Genomic DNA, 26,418 nt, shown 5'->3' with positions numbered 1-26,418 from the left:
GCTCCCTCCAGGTCCAACATGCTGAGCCCATTTTGGGCAGCTCCTGGGACCTGTCCAGCACATGATCACCAGCAGTCCATAAAATGCTCCTGTTTCATCTCTGTCCTTCATTCCAGCAATCACTGAGCCCTGCGTGAAGCTGCTCGAAGGAAAAGGAAAAAGTTGGGATTTTGCAATGCTCCTCAACGTTCATTCTCCTGATAAACTCTTAAAACAGAAAATGGGAAATCCCAAGGGAGCAGTGCAAGGATAACTGGGGTTCCTCAGATGAGGTCTTGCTTCAGGAAGAACAGGGCCCACTGTGGGAAAACAGGGAGGTGAAGGAATGGGACTGGAGGGAGGCAACAGCACCTGCTGAACCAACTCCCAAAGGCAGGCAGCTATTAGAGTGTGATCAGCTATCAGCTCAACTAATCCCCAGTGTAATTCCAGTTAAACCCGTGGCATTACATTCGAGATTAGCTCAGCTGAATAATACCAGGGTTGCTTTTTAGCATCACTCATTCCCTACTTTTCCTCATATTGTTTTTCCTCAATTAAGGGCAGATTAAATTTCTGCCATGGAAACAACACAGCAAGGTTGGAAGAACAGGGAAAGAAGGCTAAGTGCAATATCCATTGGAAAAGTCCATCTTGGGACATTTAAATTCACATCTTTACTTCCTCTCCATGTTACCTTGCCTTTCTGTACCTTCAGTAAAGCAGAAGGGAGGAAAAGCTGCCCAGCAGACCAAGGCCAGCAGGGAAACACATTTACTGAAGAACAAGGAGCAGCACAAAGGGAATTGTGAAGAACGAAAGGCACAAAGAGGGGCTTCTCTAACAACAGACCACTCTAAATCATCCTGCCCCGACACACAGCTGGTTCTAGAGAGGGCATTTTTGAAGGAAAACTTTTTTTTATTATTAAAAGTGAGCTGTAGAAAGGAAAGGGGAAAGACAGAAAAGTAGGGTCACAATGCAACAGAAAAATTACCATCCAGAGCATGTAACACCTCCATGTTTCCCCATGATACCTATCAGTGAGACAGAATATGAGTCAACATTATCTCCATTTGTTGCATCATTCTTCACTTCCAACTTCATCAAAGTTATTTCCCTCTAGGAATTAAACTGACTGCTCACAATCTGCCTGGGAATTTGAATAAATAATATTTTGTGTATAAGAGATCCAAGGGTTTTTCACCTGTTTTTCACCTGTTTTTCCCAAGCACAATGGCAAAGAATGGTGTGAACTCTTGTAACATTAAGCTATAATAACTAAATATGATTGGCTATTGTCACAAGTTTTAATTTGTGTGGGGCTTTTCAAGGAAGTAACTGATGAAACAATCAGAAACGAAGCAAGAAAGAAAAAAAAATCTAGTAGTTTACCTGAAGAGTCACGCAAATTAGTGACACTCAATTTTCATCAAAGAATTTCTTGGAGTGTTGAACAAGAGCTTTGGCCTCACACAGCCAGGGAAAGCAGCAGCAGCCCAGCAAAGGAGGCAGGGGCTGCCCTTGGATCCCTGGAAATGTCCAAGGCCAGGCTGGACAGGGCTAGGAGCAGCCTGGGACAGTGGAAGGTGTCCCTGCCATGGCACAGGGTGGAATTGGATGAGTTTTAAGATCCCTTTCAACTCAAACCATTCTGTGATTTTATTATTACAGGGAATATTTTTATTTGTGGGGATTCCCACTCTGCTTACAGGAAACTGTTGTTCCTCTTCTTATTGGGAAAGACTAAAGAAAGCCATGCTCCCTGTGACCTGCCCTTGTGCACTGGGATTCAGCATTTTCCTGCAAAGTCTGTACTGCCCTGACACCCTGATCCCAGAGACAATAAATCCCTAGAGAAAAAGCTGTTTTAGGAGCCCATTGTGCAACCAGCTAACAGAGAGTAGAATCTATAACTCCCCTAAACAGGCCCAGCAAGCAGCTGCTTGTGAGGCATTTGCTCCATGCATCTTCCCCATTCCAAATCACCTTCTTAGTCAAAATTCCTGTCCCAGCATTAGCCAAGAAATTGCCCCAAAGCACCAACACTCACGTCAATGTTCACAAGCTGGCCACGAGCAGTGGGATAGGTTCACCAACACATTCTGCCACCTACAACGTAGCAGAGGTGGAAATTAGGAGGCCACATCCTTTCTGCCCCGAGGTATCAGCCCCAGAGGTGCTGCAGCCTCTGGGGAATGCCATGGAAGGAGAGGGCTGTGCCTTGCAGAGTTCTCCCACATGGAAGATACAGGGGGAAGGTCACTGTCCCTGACTTTGCACAACTATACTCTTAAATCCTTGCAGGAATTCCCTTATTTGATGACTGCTAGGTGGAAAAGCACTCCACTACTTCCTGCACTCAAAACTACTGCACTGAGGCTGCCTCTGCTCTTGTTAATTTGCTTTCCTAGCACCGGGGAACCTGCAGATGAAGGTTCAGTGCTGTGCTTAGTTTTTCAAATGATGGAGGCACGGTTGTTGCCTTCAGCACCATTTCTTCTCAGATTCTCTGGCTTTGTTTTTCCAAAGTGTCACCCAGCTAATGGAGCATCCTCCAGTCAGCGGGAATGTGACAAATTCTGCTCGTCCTGTCCCCAGTGCATTAGGATCAGTACCTTTGAAACCTCAATATTCCCCAGTGGAACACACGTAACATCTCTGGCATCGGCCCGCAGAGATACCAGAGATACAGAACTGCCCCAACAAGCACTTCCAGCTTATCCACCTCACCTTTCACCCTTTGACAAACAGGGTTGAGTTCTGTGGATAAGTCAAGGGTGGATCTGCAGCCCTAAAGCCTCATTTGTGAGATGTCAAATCAGAAATACGCTATGAAAGCAAGGCACAGATTGCTGGAAGCACCAGAGATCCAGGTTGGGGCATTGCTTCCTGGAGTGAGCAATCAGGACTTTGATGAGAACAGGAAATGTTTTTCCTTTCCTTGTTCTATAATTCAAACACATGGGATCATCCCCAACTTCCAAAAGCTGTTTGAGAGAACAAGAGCTCCAGAAGCCACAAGAAACCAGGCACTGAAGCCTCCAGCACTGGCAACACCCACTGCTGCTGGGGACTGCTCCAGCCAGAAACCAAGTTCAAAACCAGTTTGCCAGGATTTCACAACGGGAGAGAGAAGCCCAAGCCAGGAACATGCTCTGCACCTACTTGGGTCTTCTCCTAGTGCTGCAGAGCTCACAATGACAATCCAGAGGTGGGATTGCCAGGATTTTACACCCCAGTGACACACTCACTCCTGCTCCCCAGCAGGATCTTGTTATCTCACATGCCCTCCAGGCTGCACTGACAGTTCTGAAGGTTCCCAGTGCAACTGGTCCAGCCTTGGGGAGGGCATCCCACAAATACCAAATCCCCATAACCATTGGGGAAATGGTAAAAATGCAAAATATACAATCTGACAGCTGCTTCTGTCACTTTCCTTTTTAGAGTAGGTACAAACGTGTCCTGTCCTCCAAGCACTGCTCAGCACAGGATCCCAGGCTGGCTGAGGCTGAAGGAGCTGGGTGGGCACCTGGTGTCCCCTCCGTGGCCCAGCAGGGCCATCCCAGAGCACAGGGCACAGCATTGTGTGCACACAGCTCTGCACCAGCCCCAGGGAGGAGCCCCCCCAGGCTGTGTGGACAATGTGCTCAGGGAAGAAATTATGCCTCCTGTCCAGGTGGAACTTCCTGGGCATCACCTTTTGCCCACCAGATCCATAAACTAAGTTCTGACAGGGCTCCTTGATTTTTCTCACTCACTTTTTTTTTTTTTTTTTTTTTTTTTTTTTTGTATTTATATTTCTCTTTTTCTCTTTGCTTGTCTATAAACTTGCAGTGCTTTTGAGGTTTCCCTGCCAGTCCCAGAGAGCACAGAGCAATCCCAGTTCCCAGTTGCAGACACAGACGTCATGCTCTCCTTCTGATTGCACACCACAGGGCCAAGATTAGAAAATCTATAACATATAAAAGATATATCCCTACCAGGGCTTGGACAACACTCTACAAGGAAGGGAATATTGACTTTAGAAATATCTTTCATTGAAAGCAAAACCAGGATTCTTATCCTTTTGTGGTGTGTCATATTGCAGTAAAGATATTTATTTATTGAGTGTAATTATCTACTATGGGTCTGTTGCCTTTGCCCTATGTGATTCCTTATCCCTATCACAGACTTTGCCCCATATCCCTACCTTGTTCCTTTTGCAATACCAGAATAAAGATCTCAGCTCCTGGAATTTTTTCAGACTCACTTTCCCTACAGTAATCTGGGAACTCAGGAAGCCAGATTAGAAGCCACATATATCTTTTTCCAAAAGCAGGCTGGCAGAAGAAAAAGGCCAAAGATATCTACAAAGATACCAGGCTGGATAAAACTGCCACCAGGACAGTTGTGATTGAAGCAGAATCAGTTAAAGAAGGGCCAATTTAAAATCCAGCCTCTCCAGGGCCAGGCAGTGCTAAAGCTGGACAAGCACAGACAGGTAGGGAAGTCAGCTCCTATCACATTTTGAAGTGTAATTTCATCCTAATCCCTTTACAAAGCAGCCATCTGTGACAGCAGCTCCTACCTGACACTCCCTCCAGCTCCAGACACCTGTGAGCAGGAGCACCAAGCACTTTTCCAGGCAGCACAGGGAAAACCCCACAGGCCCCATCTTTTTTCACTTGTCTTCACTCCTGTGCAGAGGCAGATTTAGGATCTGCATTACACTACTGGATCATAGCACTTTTCTCCCCCTGTACCATTTCCTAAGTGGGATTTGTCACACAGATTTCCAGGCAAGCTGTCAACCATGACAGATGTGTGCTGCCACCAACTAAGAAAAGCAACTGTTCTCACAGGAAACCATGTGACAGGAAACTTCTCCTGGTTTGGTAAACTCAATCTCAATTTTGCTATTTTTAGAATAATCCAGAGAAGTCTTTTTACTACTCTCACAGAACAGCCATTCCTAGGTAGAGGTGATAAGCTCTAAAAAATCAGGGTGACCACTTACTCTTTGTGACAGTGTTGGGTGCTTTATTCAAACACTGATTTGTTTGGATAAACAAATTTCCTTTAGGTTGGAAGGAACCTTAAAGTCCATCCAGTGCCACCCCCTGCCATGAGCAGGGACACCTTCCACTGTCCCAGGCTGCTGCAAGCCCCATCTAACCTGGCCTTGAACACTGCCAGGGATCCAGGGGCAGCCACAGCTTCTCTGGACAGAGTGGCCCAATAACCATGATGGAGTTCAAAACTGCTGAAATTGGCACACAGGATGGGAACAATTCCTCATGTACCAGCAGGGCTGTCTCCTCCAGCTCAGGGCTCTGCTCTGCAGGCTGTGTGGGAGAGCTGGAGAAGTAGGTCACATGAGACTCTGCTGCTCCTTGTCTTGCCTCATCCAGCTGGAAGCTCCCAGCACAGCCCTGGATTTGGCTTTGACACCCAACTCCAGCCCTGTGCCCAAAGGAGGGTTTCATCAACACATGCAGCACCTCCTGGGGGAAAAGCAAAATAAAAGCAAGAAAGAAAAGGACCTGAACCTATCAAGAACACCTTTGAGTCACCACCTCCTTCCTGCCTGAGCAGGCGCATGGAGCACAGGGGCACAGGACAGTCAGGCCATGGCATGCTGGGAGTGGCATTTTCCTCCAGTTCTGCCTGGAAAAGATGCAGATGGAGACAGGGGAGATCTACTCCATGGGAACTGCAGGATCCATCTCACTTGACCTCAAACCCAGGAGAAGAAAGGCAAAGGGAAAACCTGATTATCCCCAGGGATAATCAACCCCTGTAAACCCAAACATCCTTGCTGGTGGGTTCAGGGCAGAGCCTGCATTCCCTGCAGAGGAAAGATGTGCTGTTCTTTGCCACACCAAGGCCCACAAGAGCTGAAGAACAGCCTGATAATTCTGAGTTATGGGAGATGGAATCTGAACCCCAAAGGCTTTTCTGCAAAGCCAAGACCCAGCAGGACTTTGCATATGTTTCATGCTTGAGAGGGCTGGAAGCACGAGGCCCTGGGGAAGCAGGTCCTGGATAATAAAAGCAGCAGGAATGCAGGCAAAATGCAGGATACAGTTAAGAACGTTATTTGTATTGCAAAAAGTAAAATTTGTTCTACACAAATCTGTGTGCAAGAAATGACCTGTGGCAGCTGGTGAGAAAGTTCTGTAGCAGCAGATGGGAACCAGAGCATCCTCTACAGGGCCACAGAAAACAGACCCCAACCAACCAAATAAATATAAAAACCTCAGTGGCCTAATGATTAACCTTCCCAAGAAGAAAGGCGGGCAGATCTCCCTGCCAGCAGCAAGCTGTTCGTTAGAGCGCATCTGGAAAACCAAGGACAATGGTGGTCATAAAGTTGAAAGGAACTGAAGTGAAACAAGCCACCACACACATGAAATAAGTCAGGTGAGGAGGAGAGATGAAGAGGGACCAACTTATCAGATCTGGAAAAGCAAAGACTGAAATGAGATGCAAGTGGCATCTCCAGAGGGATCAGGCAGATCAGTGACTATGTCAGGACAGAATAGGGAGACAAAGGGTGAGGATACCATTACAGGCTGAAATCAAACCGCTCAGGTCTTCAAATCTCTCTTCTGGCACATAAACCAGGAACTGGAGCACAAGGGGTTGGTTTTTTTATATTGATTGGTGAATGAGAGGCTGGACATGACCTGACAACCCAGAAAGCCAACTCTGTCCTGGCTGATCCAGCACAAAGGTGGGATCACAGAGGATCGAGAGCCACCTCCCTGTGCTTTGGACATAACTATCTGATAGTTTGAAAAATATTCCCTCTACCTCATCCCTCATATATTTAGTCTAACAAACCAATTATTCATTTCAGACTATCATAATTAAAAAAATACAGGATATTGCACATTCATAAATATTAGAAAGTTGTTCCAATTTTCAGAAGTATTTTTAGGCAACCAAAATCCTCAGAGAGCAGCAAATAGCATTAATAGCAAGAAGGAGCAATACGTCATACACAGAGGACATCTTTGGGATGCTGTTTTATGTGGGGGAAGTGTGAAATAAAAACCTAGAAAAGTTCACAAGAATTATCATTTCACTCCTTTTCAAGTCAACAGCACAGCCTCACCTTGAACAGTGTTGTGCAAGTGTGGCCCAGGAAACATATTTATAGGCACAGGGTAAAACCAAGCCAAAAATCAAAGTAGCAATGAGAACAGAATAACTTCAGCACAAGGAAGAAAGAATCAAGATGAGCCCCTCCCATGTGGGGAAAAGAAAATCGAAGTCATAAGTAGTACAAGTGGAATGCAAAGAGGTCAAGTGTTTAACTCCTCTCCCAGTAAAAGTGCTCCAAGGAATGGGATGAATTGCTGGTGTTGAGGAGGACAGCACTGAAACAAGATCTGTATCACAAGAACTGCTCCAGAACACGTGCCAAGCCTCACCATTTGCATATGGTAACTAACTCTGCTAACTGAGAATGTTGGAAGCTCTCATTGTTTTCAAATCAAAGCTCCTGGAAACATGGCTGAAATTCCAGTCTAGCAGGAGGCTCAAATGAGGAGCTGGACCTTCCCAAAGGTCCAGATGAGCTCCATCATCCACCACATTGCACTGCCAAGTGGTCATGGAATTACAGAAAAGTTTGTGTTGGAAGGGACCTTAAAGCCCACCCAACTCCATCCCCTGCCATGGGCAGGGACACCTTTCACCATCCCAGGCTGCTCCAAGCCCCAGTGTCCAGCCCAGCCTTGGACACTGCCAGGGATCCAGGGGCAGCCACAGCTGCTCTGGGCACCCTGTGCCAGGGCCTGCCCACCCTCCCAGGGAACATTTCCTGCCCAATATCCCATCCAGCCCTGCCCTCTGGCACTGGGAAGCCATTCTCTGTGTCCTGGCACCCCAAGCCCTTGTCTAAAATCTCTCCCTACCTTTCTTGGAGCTCCTTCAGGCCCTGGAAGGCCACAACTGGGTCACCCCAAAGCTTCTTGTCTCGAGGCTGAACAATCCCAGCTCTCCCAGCAGAGCTGCTTCATCCCTCTGCTCATCCTGGAGCCTCCCCTGGGCTCTCTCCAGCAGCTCCAGGTCCCTCCTGTGCTGGGCCCCAGGGCTGGGGCAGCTCTGCAGGTGGGGTCTCACCTGAGCCCAGGGGCAGAGCCCTACCTTTGGGTTAGGAAAGCAGCAGGAGATCCATAAAGAAGAGAAATTCCTTAGGAGAAATACATAAAGCTAAACACTAATCCACTGTCCTTTGCTCAAAAAACCCCTATAGCTACAATTAGGAGTGTTTGCTCTGTTCCTATGCTCAAGGCATCACGTCCCACCAAAAGCCAGAGGGCATCAGGCTGAAGGACCTTGAGCCTGATCCCACCTGGATTCTCTTTCTGGAGTGGTTCCCAGGATCACCTGGGCACCTTCTAGCTCTGTAAGAGGTTCAGGCTCTGTTATCACAGCCAGGGAAGCATTTGAGAGCTACAGGTCACTAATGTGGACAAGCCTGCAGAGCTTTTCTGACCCCTAAATAAATAACACAAAATTCACCTCACTCCCTCCATACTATTCCTTCCACAACAATCCCTTCTTCCCTGAAGATGAGGGATTGCTTTCTGCTAACTGAAGACAGTAAAGAGGTGTGCTCTAACCTTTCAGCAGAATGTCAGAAAAACAATGCTCCCTTTAAACTCAAAGGAATTGTTAAATTAAATAAACGCGCTTACCACCATAAATGCCACATGCTGTTAGCCTGAATCTCCTCGCTCCTGACCTTCCCCTAGGCCAGTCAGGTCAGGAGAAAATCTATAATTTAAAGCCCAAGAAAGCAAGAATGTAACACTTTAAAGATAAGGCATTATTCCTGCCTCAGCAGCACCTGATAATACTACCTTACCTTTGAAAAGTTAGACAACAAACAACTCTTTAATGTATTATAGGCACAAAAACAGGGAGAGGGGAAGAAGGATGGTGGTGATTGTGCTCCTTCCCCAAAGGTTTTATGTGGTATCTTAATTTGAGAGGCATTTCACTTCTTTGCCTATGAGTGCACAGTTTGGGGGCTTTTCCCAGTTTTAAATAAAACATCCTCTATTGTCTTCCCTTTCCAGCTGTCTTACAAACTAATACATCTTTCACAGAAGATGCAGAAACAGCCCTTAATTGAAAATGATGCCATCCCAGCCACCACATCTTCTTGCATCTGCAAAAACCTTGTCAGGAAATTGTTCTGCTTTTTATACCAGGGTTCCTGGAAACAAGAGTAAGTCTTTTAGTCCCCTCAAAATGTGAGTGTAAAAACCTAGTTAAGGCATTTTCTATTAGCCATCGAGAAATCTGATGACTTAAAACAATCAGAGACACCAACACATGTAACAGCAACCTCTCTGCTGTATTTTGAAGGAAAACACAACCACGATTCCAAAGAATCATGTCATTATTGCTGCTCAGAAAACAGATGAAGAAAGTGTGCAGTTTTATTTCACAGCACTAAAAATCCACAAGTTCTCCAAATTCATCCAGTTAGTCCAAGATCATTACAAATCTGCATTTGACAGCTCCACATTAACCAGAACAACAGCAGCTCTTACTAGACAGAAAAGAAATTCACTTGCCAGAAAGATTAAACGTTCAACAAATTAAAATGTACTTCACACATCTTGAAGGCCAGCATACAAGAACACTGCTGGTATTTCCCATCAGTGAGAATTTCCAGTTTCAGAAAGGTTGCAAAGAGAGTCCTTGACAGATGTCTGAGATGAGGCCTCCAGAGTCACAGGAAGGAGGAGAGAGCATTATTTGTCTTGCAGGACTTTTGCAGGATGTGGGAATGTGCATTGCCAGGAGATGTGGTAGCCTGATCAAACACTGCAAACTGAGCTAGTGCCCAATTCTGGAGAAGTATTTTGATCCACTTTAGTTTTCTTTTTTTTTTTTTTTTTAAAGTATCTCAACAAATGTCTTTGTTAATCAGACAAAAGGATTGGAGGGAAGTTACCTCCCCAGTGCTAAGTACCAGAGTAAGTGCCCAGAGTATTTATGTCCCAACACTTCTGTAGTGCCACAACCACGCAAAGTTTCCACACTAAGACTCTAATTCTGCCAAAGGAGTGAGTCAGAGCATCCTCTGAGCACAGATCAGGGCCCCAGCAGCACATATTCCTCCCCAGTTAACTGCTGACAGCCACTGAAGAGAGATCTGTTACACTGGGGTATGAGGACATGGGCTCCAAGGCAGAACAGGGAACAGCTCTGAGGGCACTCCACAATAGGAGTTTTTTGGTTCCTGCACCTCATCTGGCACACAATCAAAAAAGCAGTCAAGTGCAATATATTCCTCCCTCCCTAAGCAAGAAGGATGTATCTTTTAACAAAGGTGATGTCTTGAAATCAGTCTTGCTGAACTGACAACAGAATCCTCCATTCATCTCCCATAGTCAGGCTTTCATCCCTTCTGTTCATGAATCATCACTGACTCACAGAAAAAAAATATTTGTTCAAAGGTGGATTTTCGCACTCTCGTATCTGCTCTTTCCAAACTTAACTGCCTTTTAAACAAAGGCTCAGTTCTTTGTAGCCTGACTTGAATGTTGCAATACAGTTCCTCACTGGCATCTGTCATAACCATTTTCATCAGTTGACTTAGTCTCAAGGTAGGATCATGTGAAAAAGGAGACATGCAAAGGTGATTGAGCAGTAGTCCTGTGCAGGGGCTGACAATTATCCTGACCTATATTTCTCTGGTTGTTGCAGCACTGAACTCCTCCCTAACCATTTCTTCAGCTCCAGAAAGAGCTGGGGATTTAACACAGGCAAGTGTTGAAATATTGGAATCAGTATCTTCAGTGATCTCTTGTTCTCTGCAGCAAGTGGTGCACTAATCAAACAGGGCCCTACAATCACAGGTAGGGAAATGCCCTTAGTATTTTGTCACTTTTTTCCTACTTAATATACAGTATATAAAAGCACTTCATATTTACATAGCTGTAAGTTAAGGAGCAATTGAACACCTGGTTTTTGCTGTTGCTCTCTGAGTTGAGTCCTCAGGAAAATAATTTAAAAAAACCCCATACACTAAGTGTAAACTTCTCAGCTTGGAGTTTGGCTTTCTTTTTTCTGTTTTTGCAGCAATTAAGTTCCCAGTTCTGGGGGTGAGTCTACAGAATGGACTTACCAGGTGCACTATAGACATTTATACCCTCAACTGCTGCAGGCTATGCTGTGTTAATCATTTATTCCCAATCTTCACCTCCTGCCCAGGAAACACAGCAAAGTAAACCCCACTTTACAGGGTGAGCTCTGACTGCTCATCAGATGGTGAGCGTGCACACTTCAAGAGCTACCAGCACCATAAATCCATACCCTTACTTGCTTTGGGGCAACTTGGCCAAACAGCCATTCCCTTGCAGGTGATGAAGGAATCTTTATCTGACTTAATTCAGACATTTCTCATCAGTTATCTTCAGTTTTCCTTTTGCTATCACACTGCAGAGATCTAAAATACTTCCCAGCTTCCAGGCACAAGGAAACATACTTAAAGTGCAATTGCTTTAAAATATCACCAGTCCTATGCCATTCACCTCTTTAAATCCAGCTGCATTTCAAAAGCAAGGTGACACATCAAATGTGTAAGGCCCACATAAGTGGCAGCTTCTTTGGTGCCTTAAAGTTAGCAGAAGCCAAGTCACAGCCCAATCCTGATACAGTTCAAAAACCTGGATTTAGAGTTTGCAACAATTCCGTTTCAAGCAGGAGGCTGGAGACATCTGACATGCTTTCCAGCCAGAGCTGGTAGGAAAACTGTCATCACCTGGCCAGGACCAAGAGAGTCAGAGCCATGGCACAGCCTGACCTGAATGCCCAAGTAACACCAGAAAGGGATAGTGTTAGTGAAAGGACATTCGAGTATTTAGAGAATAATTGCTGCAAGTCCCCAGAGCACCTTAAAGGAAGAGTGGCTACTTTCCACTCCCTCACTTTTATTTCTTTTCTTCCTAGTTCTTTTTAAAGATAATTTACTTACCCTGGAGACTAACTTGCTATGCAGGATGGGTCGATGATGACCTTAGGACTTTTAATTCCTTGCCCTTTATGAAGCAGATGATGCATGCAGGAACTCCTCCTACTTTTGAAGTGCCTAAAGCAGAAATGGCACTGTCCAGGCAGAAGTTGTGCAGCTGTGGAGAAGAACTGTGTACCCTCTCCCTTCTAGAAGCTTGGGAAAAGGATCAAAAAAAGGTCTAAAATATTTCATGCGTGGCACAGGAAAACAGCAGCGAGAAACACAGGCAGCACAAACCGACACTGAATCAGTCCAACCACCTTCAGATTCAATAAAATAGAAGTTGCCCCAGCTCTTAAATCCATCTATGGCCCATTCATAACAGAAGTGACCAATGAAATCAGCTTATTTGCACATATAAACACACAGGTATTTTTGTCTTGCATCACACATTTTTTTACAACTTCCCTGTGACAGCTGTTGTTTATGTAGTTCTGCTTATGCAACAGAGAACCATTGTACCGAGCTGAGACAACCCCCCAGATCTGCAAGGTTAGAAAATCAACACAGCAGCAGCAAATCATCCAAAGTGCTTGTTCCTAAAGCCTGTGGAACTGAACCCAGACCGATTTGAAGAACACTGTTCAGTTTCACTCCCTCACAGTTCATCGACAGCTGTGACATTCACTTTGGGCAATTCGCACTCCTCTTTGAAGTGGCAGTTTTCCAGGATGTCCTTGTAGTACTCCTTGAGGTCTGTGTAGGTGGAGGTGGTCTCGTTGGAGTGATGGAAGGCCAGCAGCTTCTCGTTGAGCAGCAGCTGCACCTGGTACTCCTCCTGGGAAGCGTTGACACGGTCGCAGTGGTAGAGCACGAACACCAGGTTGGCAGCGTAGGGCACGATGCGGCCGCTGCGGAACTTCCGCTGTGCCTGCCGGGCATAGTTGTTGGCCAGGAGAGGCTCGTCGTCCTTGAAGTAACCCATCAGGGCAAGCAGGGGCTGCAGGGTCTCTGCGTGCCCAACTTGGACAATCAAAGGTGAAGAAATGGGTTTGGAGCTGCAAAAGAAAAGAGGCAGAAGGGATGAGCAAGAGCTTGTGCTTTAAACAAAACACCAACACATGGCACAGCTGCCAGCGACCGTGGCTGAAGGGCACCTGGAACCTGTGTCACTCCTGAGAAAAACCTGCTTGGGAAACTTGCTAGAGGACATGAAGGAACCACACTCACCTGTCAAGTTGAGAAATGAGGAGAGAAAGAGGAAGTTTACTGTGATTTGGGGTTTAAATAGGGTTTGGAAATTGTTCAGGGATTGGGAGATGAGAGTAACACCTCTCTGACCCCAGCGGTCAACTCAGAAGTCTATCAAGTTGTCCTTCCCCCTGGAAAGGAATGCATGTTTACAAAATATTAGTTTTTGTTACAAGTGTGAGAAAGCTCCAGTAGAAATGTGAAAATTATCAGAAGGCTGAAAAATCAGGGCGACATGAACCTCAGTCTGGTAAAGGCATTTTAAATGCTGCTTCCCAAACTTCGTCCAAGCATTGATCTAAGGCCAACACAGTGAGGGTCAGCAAGGCCCAGTGCCGGGTCCTGCCCTGGGCTCAGCCCAGGCCCTGCAGCTCCAGGCTGGGGCACAGGGGCTGCAAAGGGCCCGTGGGGAAAGGCCCTGGGGGTGCTGTGCCAGTGGCTGGACAGGAGCCCAGGGGGGCCCAGGGGGCACCAGGCCAATGGCCCCTGGGCTGTGCCAGCCATGGGGTGGCCACAGGCCCAGGGCAGGGCCCGTCCCCTGGGCTGGCCCTGCTGAGGGACCTCCAGGGCTGTGTCCAGTTCTCATGGCCAGAGAGCCCTGGAGGGGCTGGAGCCTGTCCAGGGCAGGGAAGGGAGCTCACATATACAGTCAAGCCCTTCACTGGGTGTGAGAGAGTCTCCTTCAAATCATCAGCAGCATTTACCAAATTCAGTCTGAAGACAGTGATCCAGTGATGCAGGACAACAGTTGTCCTTCCCCAGTTTAAGAGTCCAAACGACCAGCAGGAATATTGCCATTACCAATTCCTGAGGACACCAGTCAGTCCAGAAGGAGAGGATGCTCCCTCAGGAACAGGTCACAGACTCGTCCCATGACCAAAGACACTTTATGTAACAGAAGGTTACACGCTGCTTAGCCAAGAGGAGATAAGAGCTGGCTGGCTGTGCCAGGGAGCACCAGCCAAGAGGAAAATCTGACCCTTGCTCTGGGGAAGGATGATGGCTTTTGGGGACCATTTCCAAGTGGCCCAGGTCACTTGATCTAGCACAAGTAAATACAGGTTTAGCTTTCAGGAGACATATCTTGATTGGCCTGAAAAGGAGGTGCTTCCTGTGCTCCAACCCAAAGCAAGGGAAAAATGGTTAACTGTGAGACTTGCCTGCAGACTGGAACTTTGGACAGCTCAGCAGGAATTCAGTGCTGGGCTAGGATGGGCCCTACCAGCTCAGTGCAGCCATGGTGTTTGTGCAGTCTGACACATACCTTGTACCATGCTCCTGGTGAGCCTAAGTCCTTCTGATGCCACTCCTCAGACTCTCCCTTTAGACAAAACATCCCTTGAAAAATATATCTAAACCCTGCCTCTGTTTTCTATTCAAAAGCAGCAGCTTTCAAACCACATAAAGGTCCTCTCTGGAGACACTATTTTTTCCCACCTATGCCTTTGTTGCACCAAGATCTTTACATTCACCACACTCTTCCAGCTCCCCCAAAATCAGTGTTCCTGCCCATGCTCTCTCCTTGCTATTTATGACCCCTTCACTCATTTTAAAATAATTGTAAAGCTTTTGGATCCTTGAATCCCTTCCCTCTCTTGTCCACTTGACCAGTTTGCATGTGTCCTCTTCCCATCCACACACCTGCAGGGAACTATTTTTAGATTTTAGGACACATTCACATCCCTCCTGTCACAGCAGCAAGATGCAGATGTCTATGGAAGGAAACAGAAGGCCATTCCTTTGATGTCCTTCAATTTCCAGCTCAGAAGTGTCCAGGGCAAGAGGTGGCTTCTAGGTAATGAATCAGTCCTTTGCCAAATCTCTCCTTCAATCCACATGCATTTCTAGCACACACAAAATCCTGTGGCAAGGAGTTGCACAGCTTCACACATCGCTCTTCATTTCTTCTATTTGTAGATGCCATGTCTCATTTAATCCATTCTACTCACAGTTTTGCAATGGTGTTCTGTCCAAGTTGCAATCCTACCTTAGTCCTTCCACAATTTTCCACGAGCTATATCTCTTTAGATCAGAATATCAAAATGCACAATACTCAAGAACCATAAGCTAAACAGAAATTGATACTACACCCATGAGCTCTCTGCTTAATTCCTGATATCCAACATGGAATGGTTTGGATTGGAAGGGACACTAAAGATCATCACATTCCAAACTCCCTGTCCCTGTCAAGGACACCTTCCATAGACCAGGCTGCTCCAAACCCCATTTGCCTGAAGTTTGAGATATCTCAGACAGCCACAACAACCTCCTAACTCAGCCCCTGAGCAGTAAGTTCTCCCAGATTCCATCCAACAGGAGATAAGAAGGTCATTTTCCCCATGTGGATTACTTGACAGCTCTGCAGTTTTCCAGCCCAGTCAGACTCCCCAGGACCTTTCACAATCTTTCTAGTAGAAACACTCCATCTTATTTATCTTGAATAAAACTGCTACATTTGCAATGCCACTGAACTTGTCACTTCTTTTTCCTACATCATTTACAACACTTTGAGCAGGTCAGATCTTTCCAGCTCTATCTCAGCTAGGAAAAAAAAAAAAAAAAAAAAAAAAAATCAATCAGCTGTCACTACCCTCCATTTCTTGTAATTTTATCAATTTTTTCCCCTGTGGAAGGACCTTTCCCCTTAACCCCACCTGCTTGATTTCTTAAGGAAACCTGTTTGGAAAGATGTTTGGAAATCATGACTGTGGCTACCAGATCACCCTATTTTATACTTGCTGATCCCTCCCAAAAGCTCCAAGAGGAATATTTTCCTTTTAAAGAGCCATCCTAACACTTCTAAGGTGTATCAGATTCATCAAGGTGCTCAGCAGTACTAGTCTGGAACATTATTTCTACAAGACTGGCTTGGAATTCTGATTCTCTCCTGGAGCTGCTTTTTAAATTTTTTCCTTATTTATTTGTATTTTCGTGTTGTCCCAGCTGCATGGTGGTCTTTGTTTCGTTAACTAAGAGGGAAGCTGGGAATGCAAATATGCTGCTTGAATCTCCAAAACACCCTCACACAGGCATTACTGACTCCACAGGGAATGGATTTCACATCCCACTACTCAAAAGAGGCTTTAGAAATGCCAAGACAAAAAACCAACCAACCAACCAACCAACCAAAAACAACACAATATTCTGGCTATCAATGTTGGCTTTAAGCAAAGTTTGGCTTTACTTTCTAGCTGATGCTAAGTAGGAATGTTGAAATGGAAGTACATCACAAAAAAATAGAGCAAAAAGTAAATCATAAAAAAACCCCCAGCAGGGCATATTTTTGCAAAGCAGGAAACAAATTACAGCACAGATAAGTTTTTCAGAACAAGGGAAGAAGTGGGAAAAGAAGGACTAAACAAGATGCTCATTCTCAGTGTTGCTTGAGCTTTTCCTTCACCTGCTTTAGTCTCATGCCAACAGGCCAAACAGCCTTGGGAGGCAAAACAAATCTCTTCCACTCAGAGCTATCCCACCAGATTAGTTTAATGAGGATTAAAACTGTTTCCTGATACAACACAACCTTCCTTGAGTTCTCCACAGCCTCTTTAGCACAGCATTCCTGGTCTTTCCCCAGCACCGGTGATTTCCCAGACTGCTCCAGCCCTCCTGTTCAGTCTCCAGGGTCAGGACTCCAGCTCAGATGTGGTTTCCTATCACCCAGCAATGACAATTAAAATGGCCATCAAGGTTAAACAGCAATATTTTTAATTGTGGGGAAAATGATGACTGATCACCTCTTCAGAGAATACACATAGGCAAAGGTTACAACTGCCCCTGCATTTCTGATAACAACAAAACACTGATAAACAGTAGCAGAGGCTGATAAAATATTGAATGGCAGGCTTGGTGTTTCCAGGCTCGATTTGCGTCACAATCTATCAATGACTCAGCATCTCGTTGGAAGCATCAAAGCTCTCAACGTCCTACTCTGGCAATTACTAATGGCATTTCAATCCACTTTCCCCTTCCCTTTTATTTACCAGCACATGGTTTGGGAAAGCCCACTGAGGAAATCTCATTCCCACATCTGATGGGAGATGAAGGGACTGTGCATACACCTCTGCCATGAAATATTAGGAGCTTGTTTGAACGTGATTGGTTTCATATTCATTTCATGGGGCACTTCCAAACGAGCAGAAGGAGCTCTCAGCAAGCAGAGCACAAGCAGGTTTCATTGGATGTGCCAGCTCCCGAACTGCCCACATTGGGGTTTTATGGTTTTTTTTTGTTTTCTTTTTTACCTTTTAAATAAATCTGACCACAGATAAAAATGAAGAAAGTACTGAACAAATCAGCAGCACAACCCCAAAAGCCAAGTCTCACCATGGGGAAAAAAAGCATTGTGGAGAAGCACAGATGTGGGATTTATCATCCAGGCAAATTCTAGTTCTCCTGGATCTCAGAAGATTTGGATTTAACTCTGAATCTTCTGCATCAGCTCACCCATCCTCAAGAGCAGATCATTCCTACTCTTCCCAGGACTGCTGATAGTTCATTTTCCACATGGAAAAAGCAAACTTTTTTTTAACCAAAGTTTATTTCCTAAGCATTGATTGGACTTCTGGTCAGAAGTAAATCCAGGAAATAGTGGGAAAAGACAAAATATTTCCTGCAGCAAAGCTCAACTGGCCAACCTTCAAACCTTATGTAAAAATACCTTCTCTGCAGTTGTTAGAGGAAAGTTTTAACACCTGTTTAACAAGCAAGCTTAGACTACATTCTGTCCCTTTTCTCCCTAATAAAAAAGTCAGGTCGAAGGACTCCAAAACCTGCTTTCAACTATGGGATTAATTTCTCACTCTTCTCACTTTCCCTTGTCATTTATTTCAGGAAAAAAGAAAAGCGGGACAAATCCTAAACATAGAAGGAAGCAGCAGAGATCAGGGAAGGCAGTGGTGGCACTCAGAGGGCAGCAGAAATTTTCAAATAGTGTTAAAGCTCAGATGGTTTTTACCAGTGGGAAGAACAATAAAAAAAAAGTTTTTAAAAAAATTTGTCAAATAGTATTAGGTCCTTATGTATCAAAACTTCCACCTTAAATAGAAGGTCGCCAATCATTCCCAGAATCAGCACCAACACAACAAAATGCCACCCTTAATACTGACAAGAGAAAATTTTTGTTCTGTTGCAGAAGGAGCAACTCACTCATGACAAAAGCAAACGTGAAAAGCTGACTGGACTACACAAAACTCATTAAAACCCCTGATTAAAAGGCTCTTATCTAGTCCTGCAACTCTTAATCACTCAGAGCTAATTAGGCTAGGCCTCCTTGTGTCTCACTGCAGAGCTGCTGCACTTTCACAGGCTCTTTCCTGGCTGATACCACCTCTCCCATTGCTTCAAACCCCAGAGATCTGCAGCAGCAGCAAAATGCCCAGTGCTGATCCATCAGGAGCCAAAACCAATCCAAGAGGCTGATGGACTTGTCAAACCCTTTCTGCCTAGGCTGGACACTGGTCAGACCAGTTCATTTGTCTGTTACTTGCCTAGGTACTGTTTTATTTGGATTTCTCAGTATTTCATAAAAAGGGTGTCACTCCATCAAAGTTGCTCAGATACTTTTTCAAATCAAACCTGAGCAAACATATATTAACTAATTAATGTGAGATTGAGGACATACTGGAGAGTCTGAAAGGCCCAAGAAACTTTAAATCTCTAGTTCTGGCCAGACAGATGAACAGCCACATTCCCAGGGGAGTGACCCTGGGTTGCCCAGCTCTCTGAGAAGTCAGCAAACACACACTTCAGAAATGTGGGATGCTGCTGAATGTGCCACAAGAATCTGTGGCAAATTTCACATCTCTGGCTTCCCCAAAAGCTCCCTTTAGTCATGTCAGAAGTCCCACCATTGAAAGATGGAGCAATCAAAGCCAACCATGCACTATGATACAGAGGTGCTGACAGACACCCACTGCTTATTAATGAAATTCACCCCAGCAGCAGTGAAGGGGTTTCAATAAAAAACCTGACTGAACGTTCTGAACCTGAGCAAAAGGGGGTTTTCAATCTAATTATTTCATTGCTGCTGCATAAGTAGAAGCTTTTTTGCTCAGTTCCCTTTGTAGAGTTTTGAACTCTGAAGTGGTTTTAGATCACCCATTCTATTCCTTTGTACTGAGTCATAGGTTTGGAGGGAGCAATTAGGGCACAGCAGTAAATGACTCCTGAAATGCTACCAATTGTGTTGGGAAGTGACCTGCAAAAAAGAAGGCAAATTACATGCAACAATAAAAGCTGCCAATAAATTGCCAAATTGGTCTGTTTACCGTACAGCTTTGTGGTATAACTCAAAGATTACCTTCAATAGATCTTGAACCCTATTCAAATTCAAATAAGCCTTTTTTTTTTTTAATACCTTGGACCGGTCCACTCTCTTAGAGGAAACCGCCACTAAATATTTTCCAATGCATACGTGCAGTTAAGCTGGTATTATCAATACACACTGTAAATAATGAGATGGCTGCACAAAACATCCTCCTAGTTCCCAGAGCTTTATGGTAACCCATTTGGGCAGTACAAGCAATAACAGGTGTATCATATTCTTTCATCAGCAGGAAAAATTAATTCTAAATATTTGAAGCTAGAAGGAAAAAAAAAAAAGAAAAGTCTGAAACAGCTTTAGTGAATAGCTGATATGCTTTAAAGTGTGCCACAAGTGATTTGCAAATCCATCTCTGCCCAAATGTGCAGCTGCAAAGATTTTGAAACTCAGATGAGCAACTCCATATTGTATTAAGCACCCAAATACCTGAGTTGCTCATCAATACACAGAGTTCCTGTGGGCAAAATACTGTTCATTAAACTGCTGGGAAAACCAGCAGTGAAAAGTAATTCTTCACCAGCTTCTCTGGCTATTTTCTACCCTAATCAGACAGACTTGGGAAAAACACAGTAATTTATAATTGTGAAGACAGAAGAAAACTACCTAACTACAACATTAAAGTAGATGCAGTACATTTCACATGGGTTTGATATGGAACAAGTAACATTTTTAACCAAAGTCTATTTCCTAAGCAGAAATGGTTTAATTTTACATATATCTCTTGTGATACATTCCATTATATTTTTGTAACTAAGAAAATTTATATGGAAGAGAGCCTTGGCCCCCAACCTATCCCTTTCACAGCTTTTAACACCATCCTGTTGTACAGCAAGACCTGCACAGAACAGACTATTGCTAGTTTAAACCTCAGAGTTATACTGGAATTCACATGATGGGAGAGCCTAAAAGCATCTGAAACTTTTGCACTGCAAACTGAAAGTGGGACTAATTATTAATAGGTATTTATTACCACCTTCACCATATTCTCAAAGATAGACTAATCAGCAGGAAGGGTTTTCCAACAAGGAAATAAAAGCAAGCTTTGATAAAGCAACTAAATTTGGTGAACAGATTGCAAGGGCAACAATCACTTCATGAAGGAAACAGGCTTTCTCTTTTTAATTTCACTGTAACTGGGAATGAAAACAGAACAAAGCCATTGAACAAAAATGCCTTAAGTATACTACAATAATACAGCTTTGCCAACACTGCTCTCCACTGCCAAGTCTGGAGCAGAACAAATAATCCACATCCCTCAGCTTCTTACCCAGAACAGAAATGCTTCCCTTTTTACTTCTGAATAGCCCAAGTGTTCCAAAAAGAAAAAGGATTTTGGGGCAAAGATAATGCCCTGGAAGTAAATTTATTTTTCTTAATTTTTTTGAGTGATTTCTTGTTCTTAAATTTTTTAGAGCAAGCAGCCAGTTATAAATCAATGTTAAAATTGAATTAATTTCATTAAATTGAAACAACATTCAACTGAAAGGCATTTCATCATCACAAAAGTTCACTTTCTGAAAATGCTGCAAAAATATTTAACCTGTGCCTTGAAGTTGACCATCACCATAAAAAGAAATTAGAGACTGGCATATCTTTTTCTTTGTGTGTTTTCTTGTTTTTCACTGTACTCTCACACTGCCACAGGGTGTCTCTCTGCAGAGATGAAGAGAGAATCTCTCTCTGTAGATGAAATGGGATTAGCTGCATCTCTGCTCCCTAGATTGGGAGACAGACAAGCTGGCCCTGGTATATTCCCACATCCTCTGCAGGGTTACCAAACCCAGTCTCCAGTGCTTTACGACTGCCACCTCCTGTTGTGGAAGGGAGTAACACATTCATCCCTGTGGCGCTCAGCTTCCTCGGCTTTCCACTTCCTGTTCCTGCTTAGAATGAGGCCCGTCCTGAAGACTGCGCACCCATCTTGGGAGTTTACAAGATTTAGGGTCCTGATCCTTTACACCCACTGCCCGATTCCCTCTGTGATGGCCAAACAACACGAGAGCCCTAGGTGTTGCAGCTGAACTTCCACAGCCAATGCTGAAAGCTACAAAGTTACTACAGCATTGGGGAGCTCTGCCTCAGACACCGGCTCTTCCCACCTCCCAATTTAGCAACTGCTGATCCAACTCCAAATAAATCAGAAATCTCCATCTGTACCTCCTTCTTCCAACTACAGATTTTGGGTTTTAAAAAAATTATTATTAAACTTACAGAGATGTTTTATATACAGTTGAGACACAGCTGCAACTAGTGTGTGTAATGTAAGGATGGAAAGGTTCTCAATGCTCGAAGAGGAAATGACACTAAAGGGGAACAAAACTGATCACTCTCCTTCCATTATACAATCTTATGGCCCTATCCTTGATATCCTGAACTTTTATAAAATTTCCATACCAATCTGCTAAGGTATTAACTCATGTGACTGATTATTAACCATGTTTACAAAAGAACACACACACAGGTTGTAAACTAACATTTAGGCCACAAACTATTTTTAACAAGGACATTATTCACAAAAAAGCTCATCATTTTAACTCAATGTCTCCTCTTAAGCTTCAGGAAGAGAACACCACTATCCCCTCTAAAGGCCTGTGTGGATCAAGTTAAAGGACGGAAATACTTTAGCTGAGCACAAAGGCATCAATGAAAGCAAAAAAAAAAAAATGCTCTTAAAGTAATACTGCTCCGGCAAAAATTTTGTTCTCACTGTTAAAATTCCCCAAGCTCCAGCCCTCCTAATGTTGCCATGTTTGGAAGTACTGAACTTCCTTTCACATGAAATCCAGCTCAGGACTGACCAGAGAAAGCTCACACCCAAAGCACTGAAGGCTCTTGATTTACCTTTTACTCTCTTCCACTGCTTGGTCCAAGTGCTGGAAGATATCCTGGAACAAAACACAGCTGGAGCGACTGTTGATGTCGTAGCCATATCCTCTCTTCCAGTACTGCTTCAGGTCATTCAGGTATTCCAGCACCTAAAGTCAGAGCTCACAGGTTATTACTGCACCAAGGGCAAACAAACAGCTCACAGCCTGCAGCAATGACACAAAACCAACCCCAAACACCAAGGCTCCAGGTAAAACCACTTCAGTATAAATCCAGACAATAGATCAGACCAAAGAGTGACCAAATTCAGCATCTGGCAACAATCACAGCCAGCTGAGGTGCTGCACATCACAGGACAACCACTATCCATTGCTTTTTTAGCATTTCTGATTTTGCCTTTGGCTCATCATTCTTCCCACAGAATCCATCCCTCACCTTTAGCCCAGTTTGTCTGTTTTCACGTTCCAGGGACATACACACATCTCAAGTAGACAGAACTGTGCCTTGGAATTATGCAAGAGCACATGCTGCTCTCCTCATTCTCTGCTCCTTTCCTGACAACTCCTGACATCAAAGTAATTTCCCACCTCCCTGCTGAATTATTTATAACTAGACTGAACAGGGCAGGTCTCAACAGAAGCCCACAGGAGATCACTTATTCCTAACTACCCACCTTTTAGCCAAACACCTTCCTATGCAAACATCTCATTTCCCAGGGGTGCAAAGTTCCTTAAGAGCCTTAGGGAGCCTTATTGAACATCAAAAGTTACATCAAATTATTTTGAAAGAAGAGGAACAAACATTTGTCTTGTTTGTCTGGGTTCTAGTGGGTTTTGTCAGCAGGTATTTATTTGGTTTAGAGAGCTGACAGTCCCCAAAACACAACAGAGTCTTAGAGGCCCCAGAAGACCTCATTGGATATACCCTGGAGTGAATTTTATCATGTGAAAAACACACAGCATGGTTTGGGGTGGAAGGCCATTTAAGATGACTTTATTCCAAACCTCCTGCCACACTTCCACTAGAGCAGGCTGCTCCAAGTCCCACGTACCTTGGCATCTTCTTCAGTGAAGAGCGAACACCACGGGGAGGTCACATTTTTTATGGCTAGCTCGTATGAGCAGGTGAGGAAAGCCACTTGAACAAGATCTGCAACAAATTCAACAAACAAGCAAGAGATAAACCACAAGTAGCAACTTCCTCTCCTCAGTTTACCTCTAAAATGATTGGCAATGCAAACAATGAAATCCAATAAATAATCGGCAGGGCAAAGACCAAGCACCGAAAATACACAATTTCACAGAATTATTGTGCAACATCCAAATTTTGGACTGCAAGCTCTTCAAATTGCATCATTACAGGGGGAAAAGAGGAGCATTTCACATTAAATGCTGTCCATCTGCTGATGTGTAATAGGTGTCAGCTGCTGGTGCAGCCACACAGGTCAGAAGAGTCAACACAGAGAAGGTATGAGGTCTTGGACAACTCCCCCTCCACATCAGCAGCTGAGAATGAGCAGTACCAGCTGAACTTTGTTTCCAGCACATCCCTGATGCTGCAATCTCAACAGCAACACTTATTTTGGGAGTCTGTTCCTACCATTTGACCACACAGGGAAACTCAGAACACCTGTTCTGGACAGGTGAGTTACCACACAGACACACAGAGTTGCCTTTCCTCAGGTCATTTATGTGCTTGAGTTGTCATGGGTTTCACAAAAGCTACATCTGCTCCAGAAAGCAAAATTAAAAGAAAAACACTCAAATCCCTCCAAACCCAGGTAAAGCTGATTTAATCTACAGGAAAGATGTTTTCAAACATCTTCTTCTCCTGACCACTATCCAACAATCATTCATTACTGCAACACCAACACAGACTTACAGTCTCATGCACTTAATTAGAGACTGCATCTCCAAGTCACAGCCACTTTAAATTACCTACTCTGCATAACTACACGTCATGGAAGTTGTTCCTGGCCAGCCTTGGAGCCGAAGCCACCTGCAACAGGAATTCTTTACCTGCATTTAGCTCCTCCACCGGCAAACACAAGGCACTGGCCACCTTCTCCAGGACCTTCTTCATCTCAGGCCCCTCTTTGAAGGCGTTCACCTGGCACATGGCTGCATCATTCTCCTCCACCAGGGCCACAAACTTGGCGCAGTGATCAAAGAACCGCATCAGGGAGTCGTTAACTTCAACCTCCACCTCTGAAAGCAAAACATGAGGGCATCAGCGGGGAGCACCACTATCCCCAGGGGTACCAGCACACGGCCACCATGGCACCCTCCAAGGGACAGGCCACCCACCACAGCCGTGTCCCCAAGGAGGGGATGCAGGGTCCCCCTCAACCCGGGCATGGGGATGCGGGACTGGTCTTGTGCCTTCCCTCAACTACAAGGAGGGCAGGGGACATTCCCAACCCCTCTGGGAGCATCGGGGCTGCCTCAGGGAGGGATTCTTCCAGCCACCCAGGAAGGCATCAGGAGTCCCCAGCACCCCAGGGAGGTCATGGTGCTCCCTCAGCTCTCAGGGAAAGCACAGGGCTCCCTAAGGAGAGGGATGGAGCTCTCACAGGGAGGGTGTGAGGCACGCCATCCCCTTTGTGAGAGCCGGGAATCCCTCAGGGAAGGTCGGGGGCTGCCCCAGTCACTCAGGGAGAACACGGGAGTCATTCAGTCGGGGCACGAGTCTCCCTCACCCCTTCAGGGAGCGGGCCCAGAGAGCACCTGGCGCGCCCTCACGGCGGGCACGGGAGTCTCCCATCCCCTTGGGAGAGCTGGGAATCCTTCAGGAAAAGCCAAGGGCTCCCCCAGGGAAAGGAGCGGGTGTCGCGCACTCACCGTCGCCGCCGAAGTCGAGGGTGGGCCCGAGGCCGCGGCGGAAGGCGGCCCCGCTCTGCAGGCAGCGGTGCTTGGAGCTGCTGGCCAGCGCCAGGCGGCGGCGGGCGGCGAACAGCGCGGGGAAGCGGGCGGCCATGCGCCGGGCCAGCTGCTCCATGTCCCGCCGGCCCTGCGGCGCCAGCCGCCCGTCCAGGCTCTCCTCGTACCACATGGGCCACTCGGCCAGGGCGGCGGCGGCGGGGCAGGCGGCGGCTCCCGCGGCCCGGCGGAGCAGCCGGGCGTGCAGCTCGCCCAGGCGGCGGATCTGCCCGGCCGTGGGGTAGCGGGTGCCGTGCCGGAGCACGGCGCGGAGCTGCAGCGGAGTGCAGGAGGCGGGCAGCGACCCGCCCGCGCCGGGACCCAGCGACAGCGGGTCGCTCACCAGGTACGGGTTCACCTCCTCGTAGCGGGACTTGGTGCCGAAGTAGCCGCTGAGCCCCGCGCTCGCCAGCGGCAGGACGAGGAGCAGCGGCAGCAGCCCGGCTTCCCGGCGAGGCTCCATGGCCACAACTGCGCGGCTGCCGCAGGAAGAGGCGGAGCGGGGCCGCCTCTTCACGGCTCCGGCCGCTCCGGGACCGCCCCGGCCCGGCTCCTCCCGCCCCTCACGGCTGTGCCCGCCCCTCACGACTGCATCCGCCCCTTCACGGCTTCGCTCGGCTCAACACTGCTCCTTACGGCTCCTCACGGCATCGCCCGCTCCATCACGGCTTCACCCGACCCCTGTCGGCTCCTCCCGTCCCCTCACGGCTCCTCCCGCCCCAGCCCGGGACACTGGTACCCAGGCGGGGAGCCCCGAGGGGAGCCATGAGCCGTCTGGCCTATTTCTGCATCTGCTTTGCCTCTGTGGAGCCCCACCGACTTCATGGAGCTCAGTAAAAACAAAAGAGTCAATACACAGCCAGACACGAGGGGAATGGTTTAATTCCCCTTTAATTGTACAAGGCAGAACAACTGGATCGACTGCAGTAGAGAAAAGGCAAAGACAAGATACGCTGTCTTTGTCTATAAAAGTCAGAGCAAACCCCGTGAAGCAGGTGGGCTCAGGACAACCTACACACCTTCTTGGTGGTCAGTGTCCAAGATGTGCTAGTTCTGAAGGACTTAAAATTGCTCCTCTTTCTCCTCTGCAGTTGTGCAATGTATTATCAACTCTAAGGTTTACCATTGCCGAAAATGCACCTTGTTCCACT

The 26,418-nt window shown here is 46.0% G+C and overlaps 1 protein-coding gene across 1 annotated transcript; it reads right to left on the bottom strand.

Annotated features, from left to right (window-relative positions):
- Positions 1–9,334: 9,334 nt before the first annotated feature.
- MINPP1 (multiple inositol-polyphosphate phosphatase 1) lies at positions 9,335–25,730 on the bottom strand (the record flags this gene model as incomplete). Its single annotated transcript, XM_083866420.1, has 5 exons — positions 9,335–13,005; positions 22,365–22,498; positions 23,401–23,498; positions 24,368–24,556; positions 25,190–25,730. 5 exons carry the CDS (start codon positions 25,728–25,730, stop codon positions 12,606–12,608), a joined length of 1,362 nt encoding a protein of 453 aa, XP_083722546.1. The 3' UTR covers positions 9,335–12,605.
- Positions 25,731–26,418: the final 688 nt, after the last annotated feature.

The sequence above is a fragment of the Zosterops lateralis genome, assembly GCF_965231275.1.
Source record: "Zosterops lateralis genome assembly, chromosome: 8".
NCBI classification, from domain to species: domain Eukaryota; kingdom Metazoa; phylum Chordata; class Aves; order Passeriformes; family Zosteropidae; genus Zosterops; species Zosterops lateralis.
Note: the sequence above shows the minus strand (reverse complement) of the source record. Positions and strands in the feature narration are given on the sequence as shown.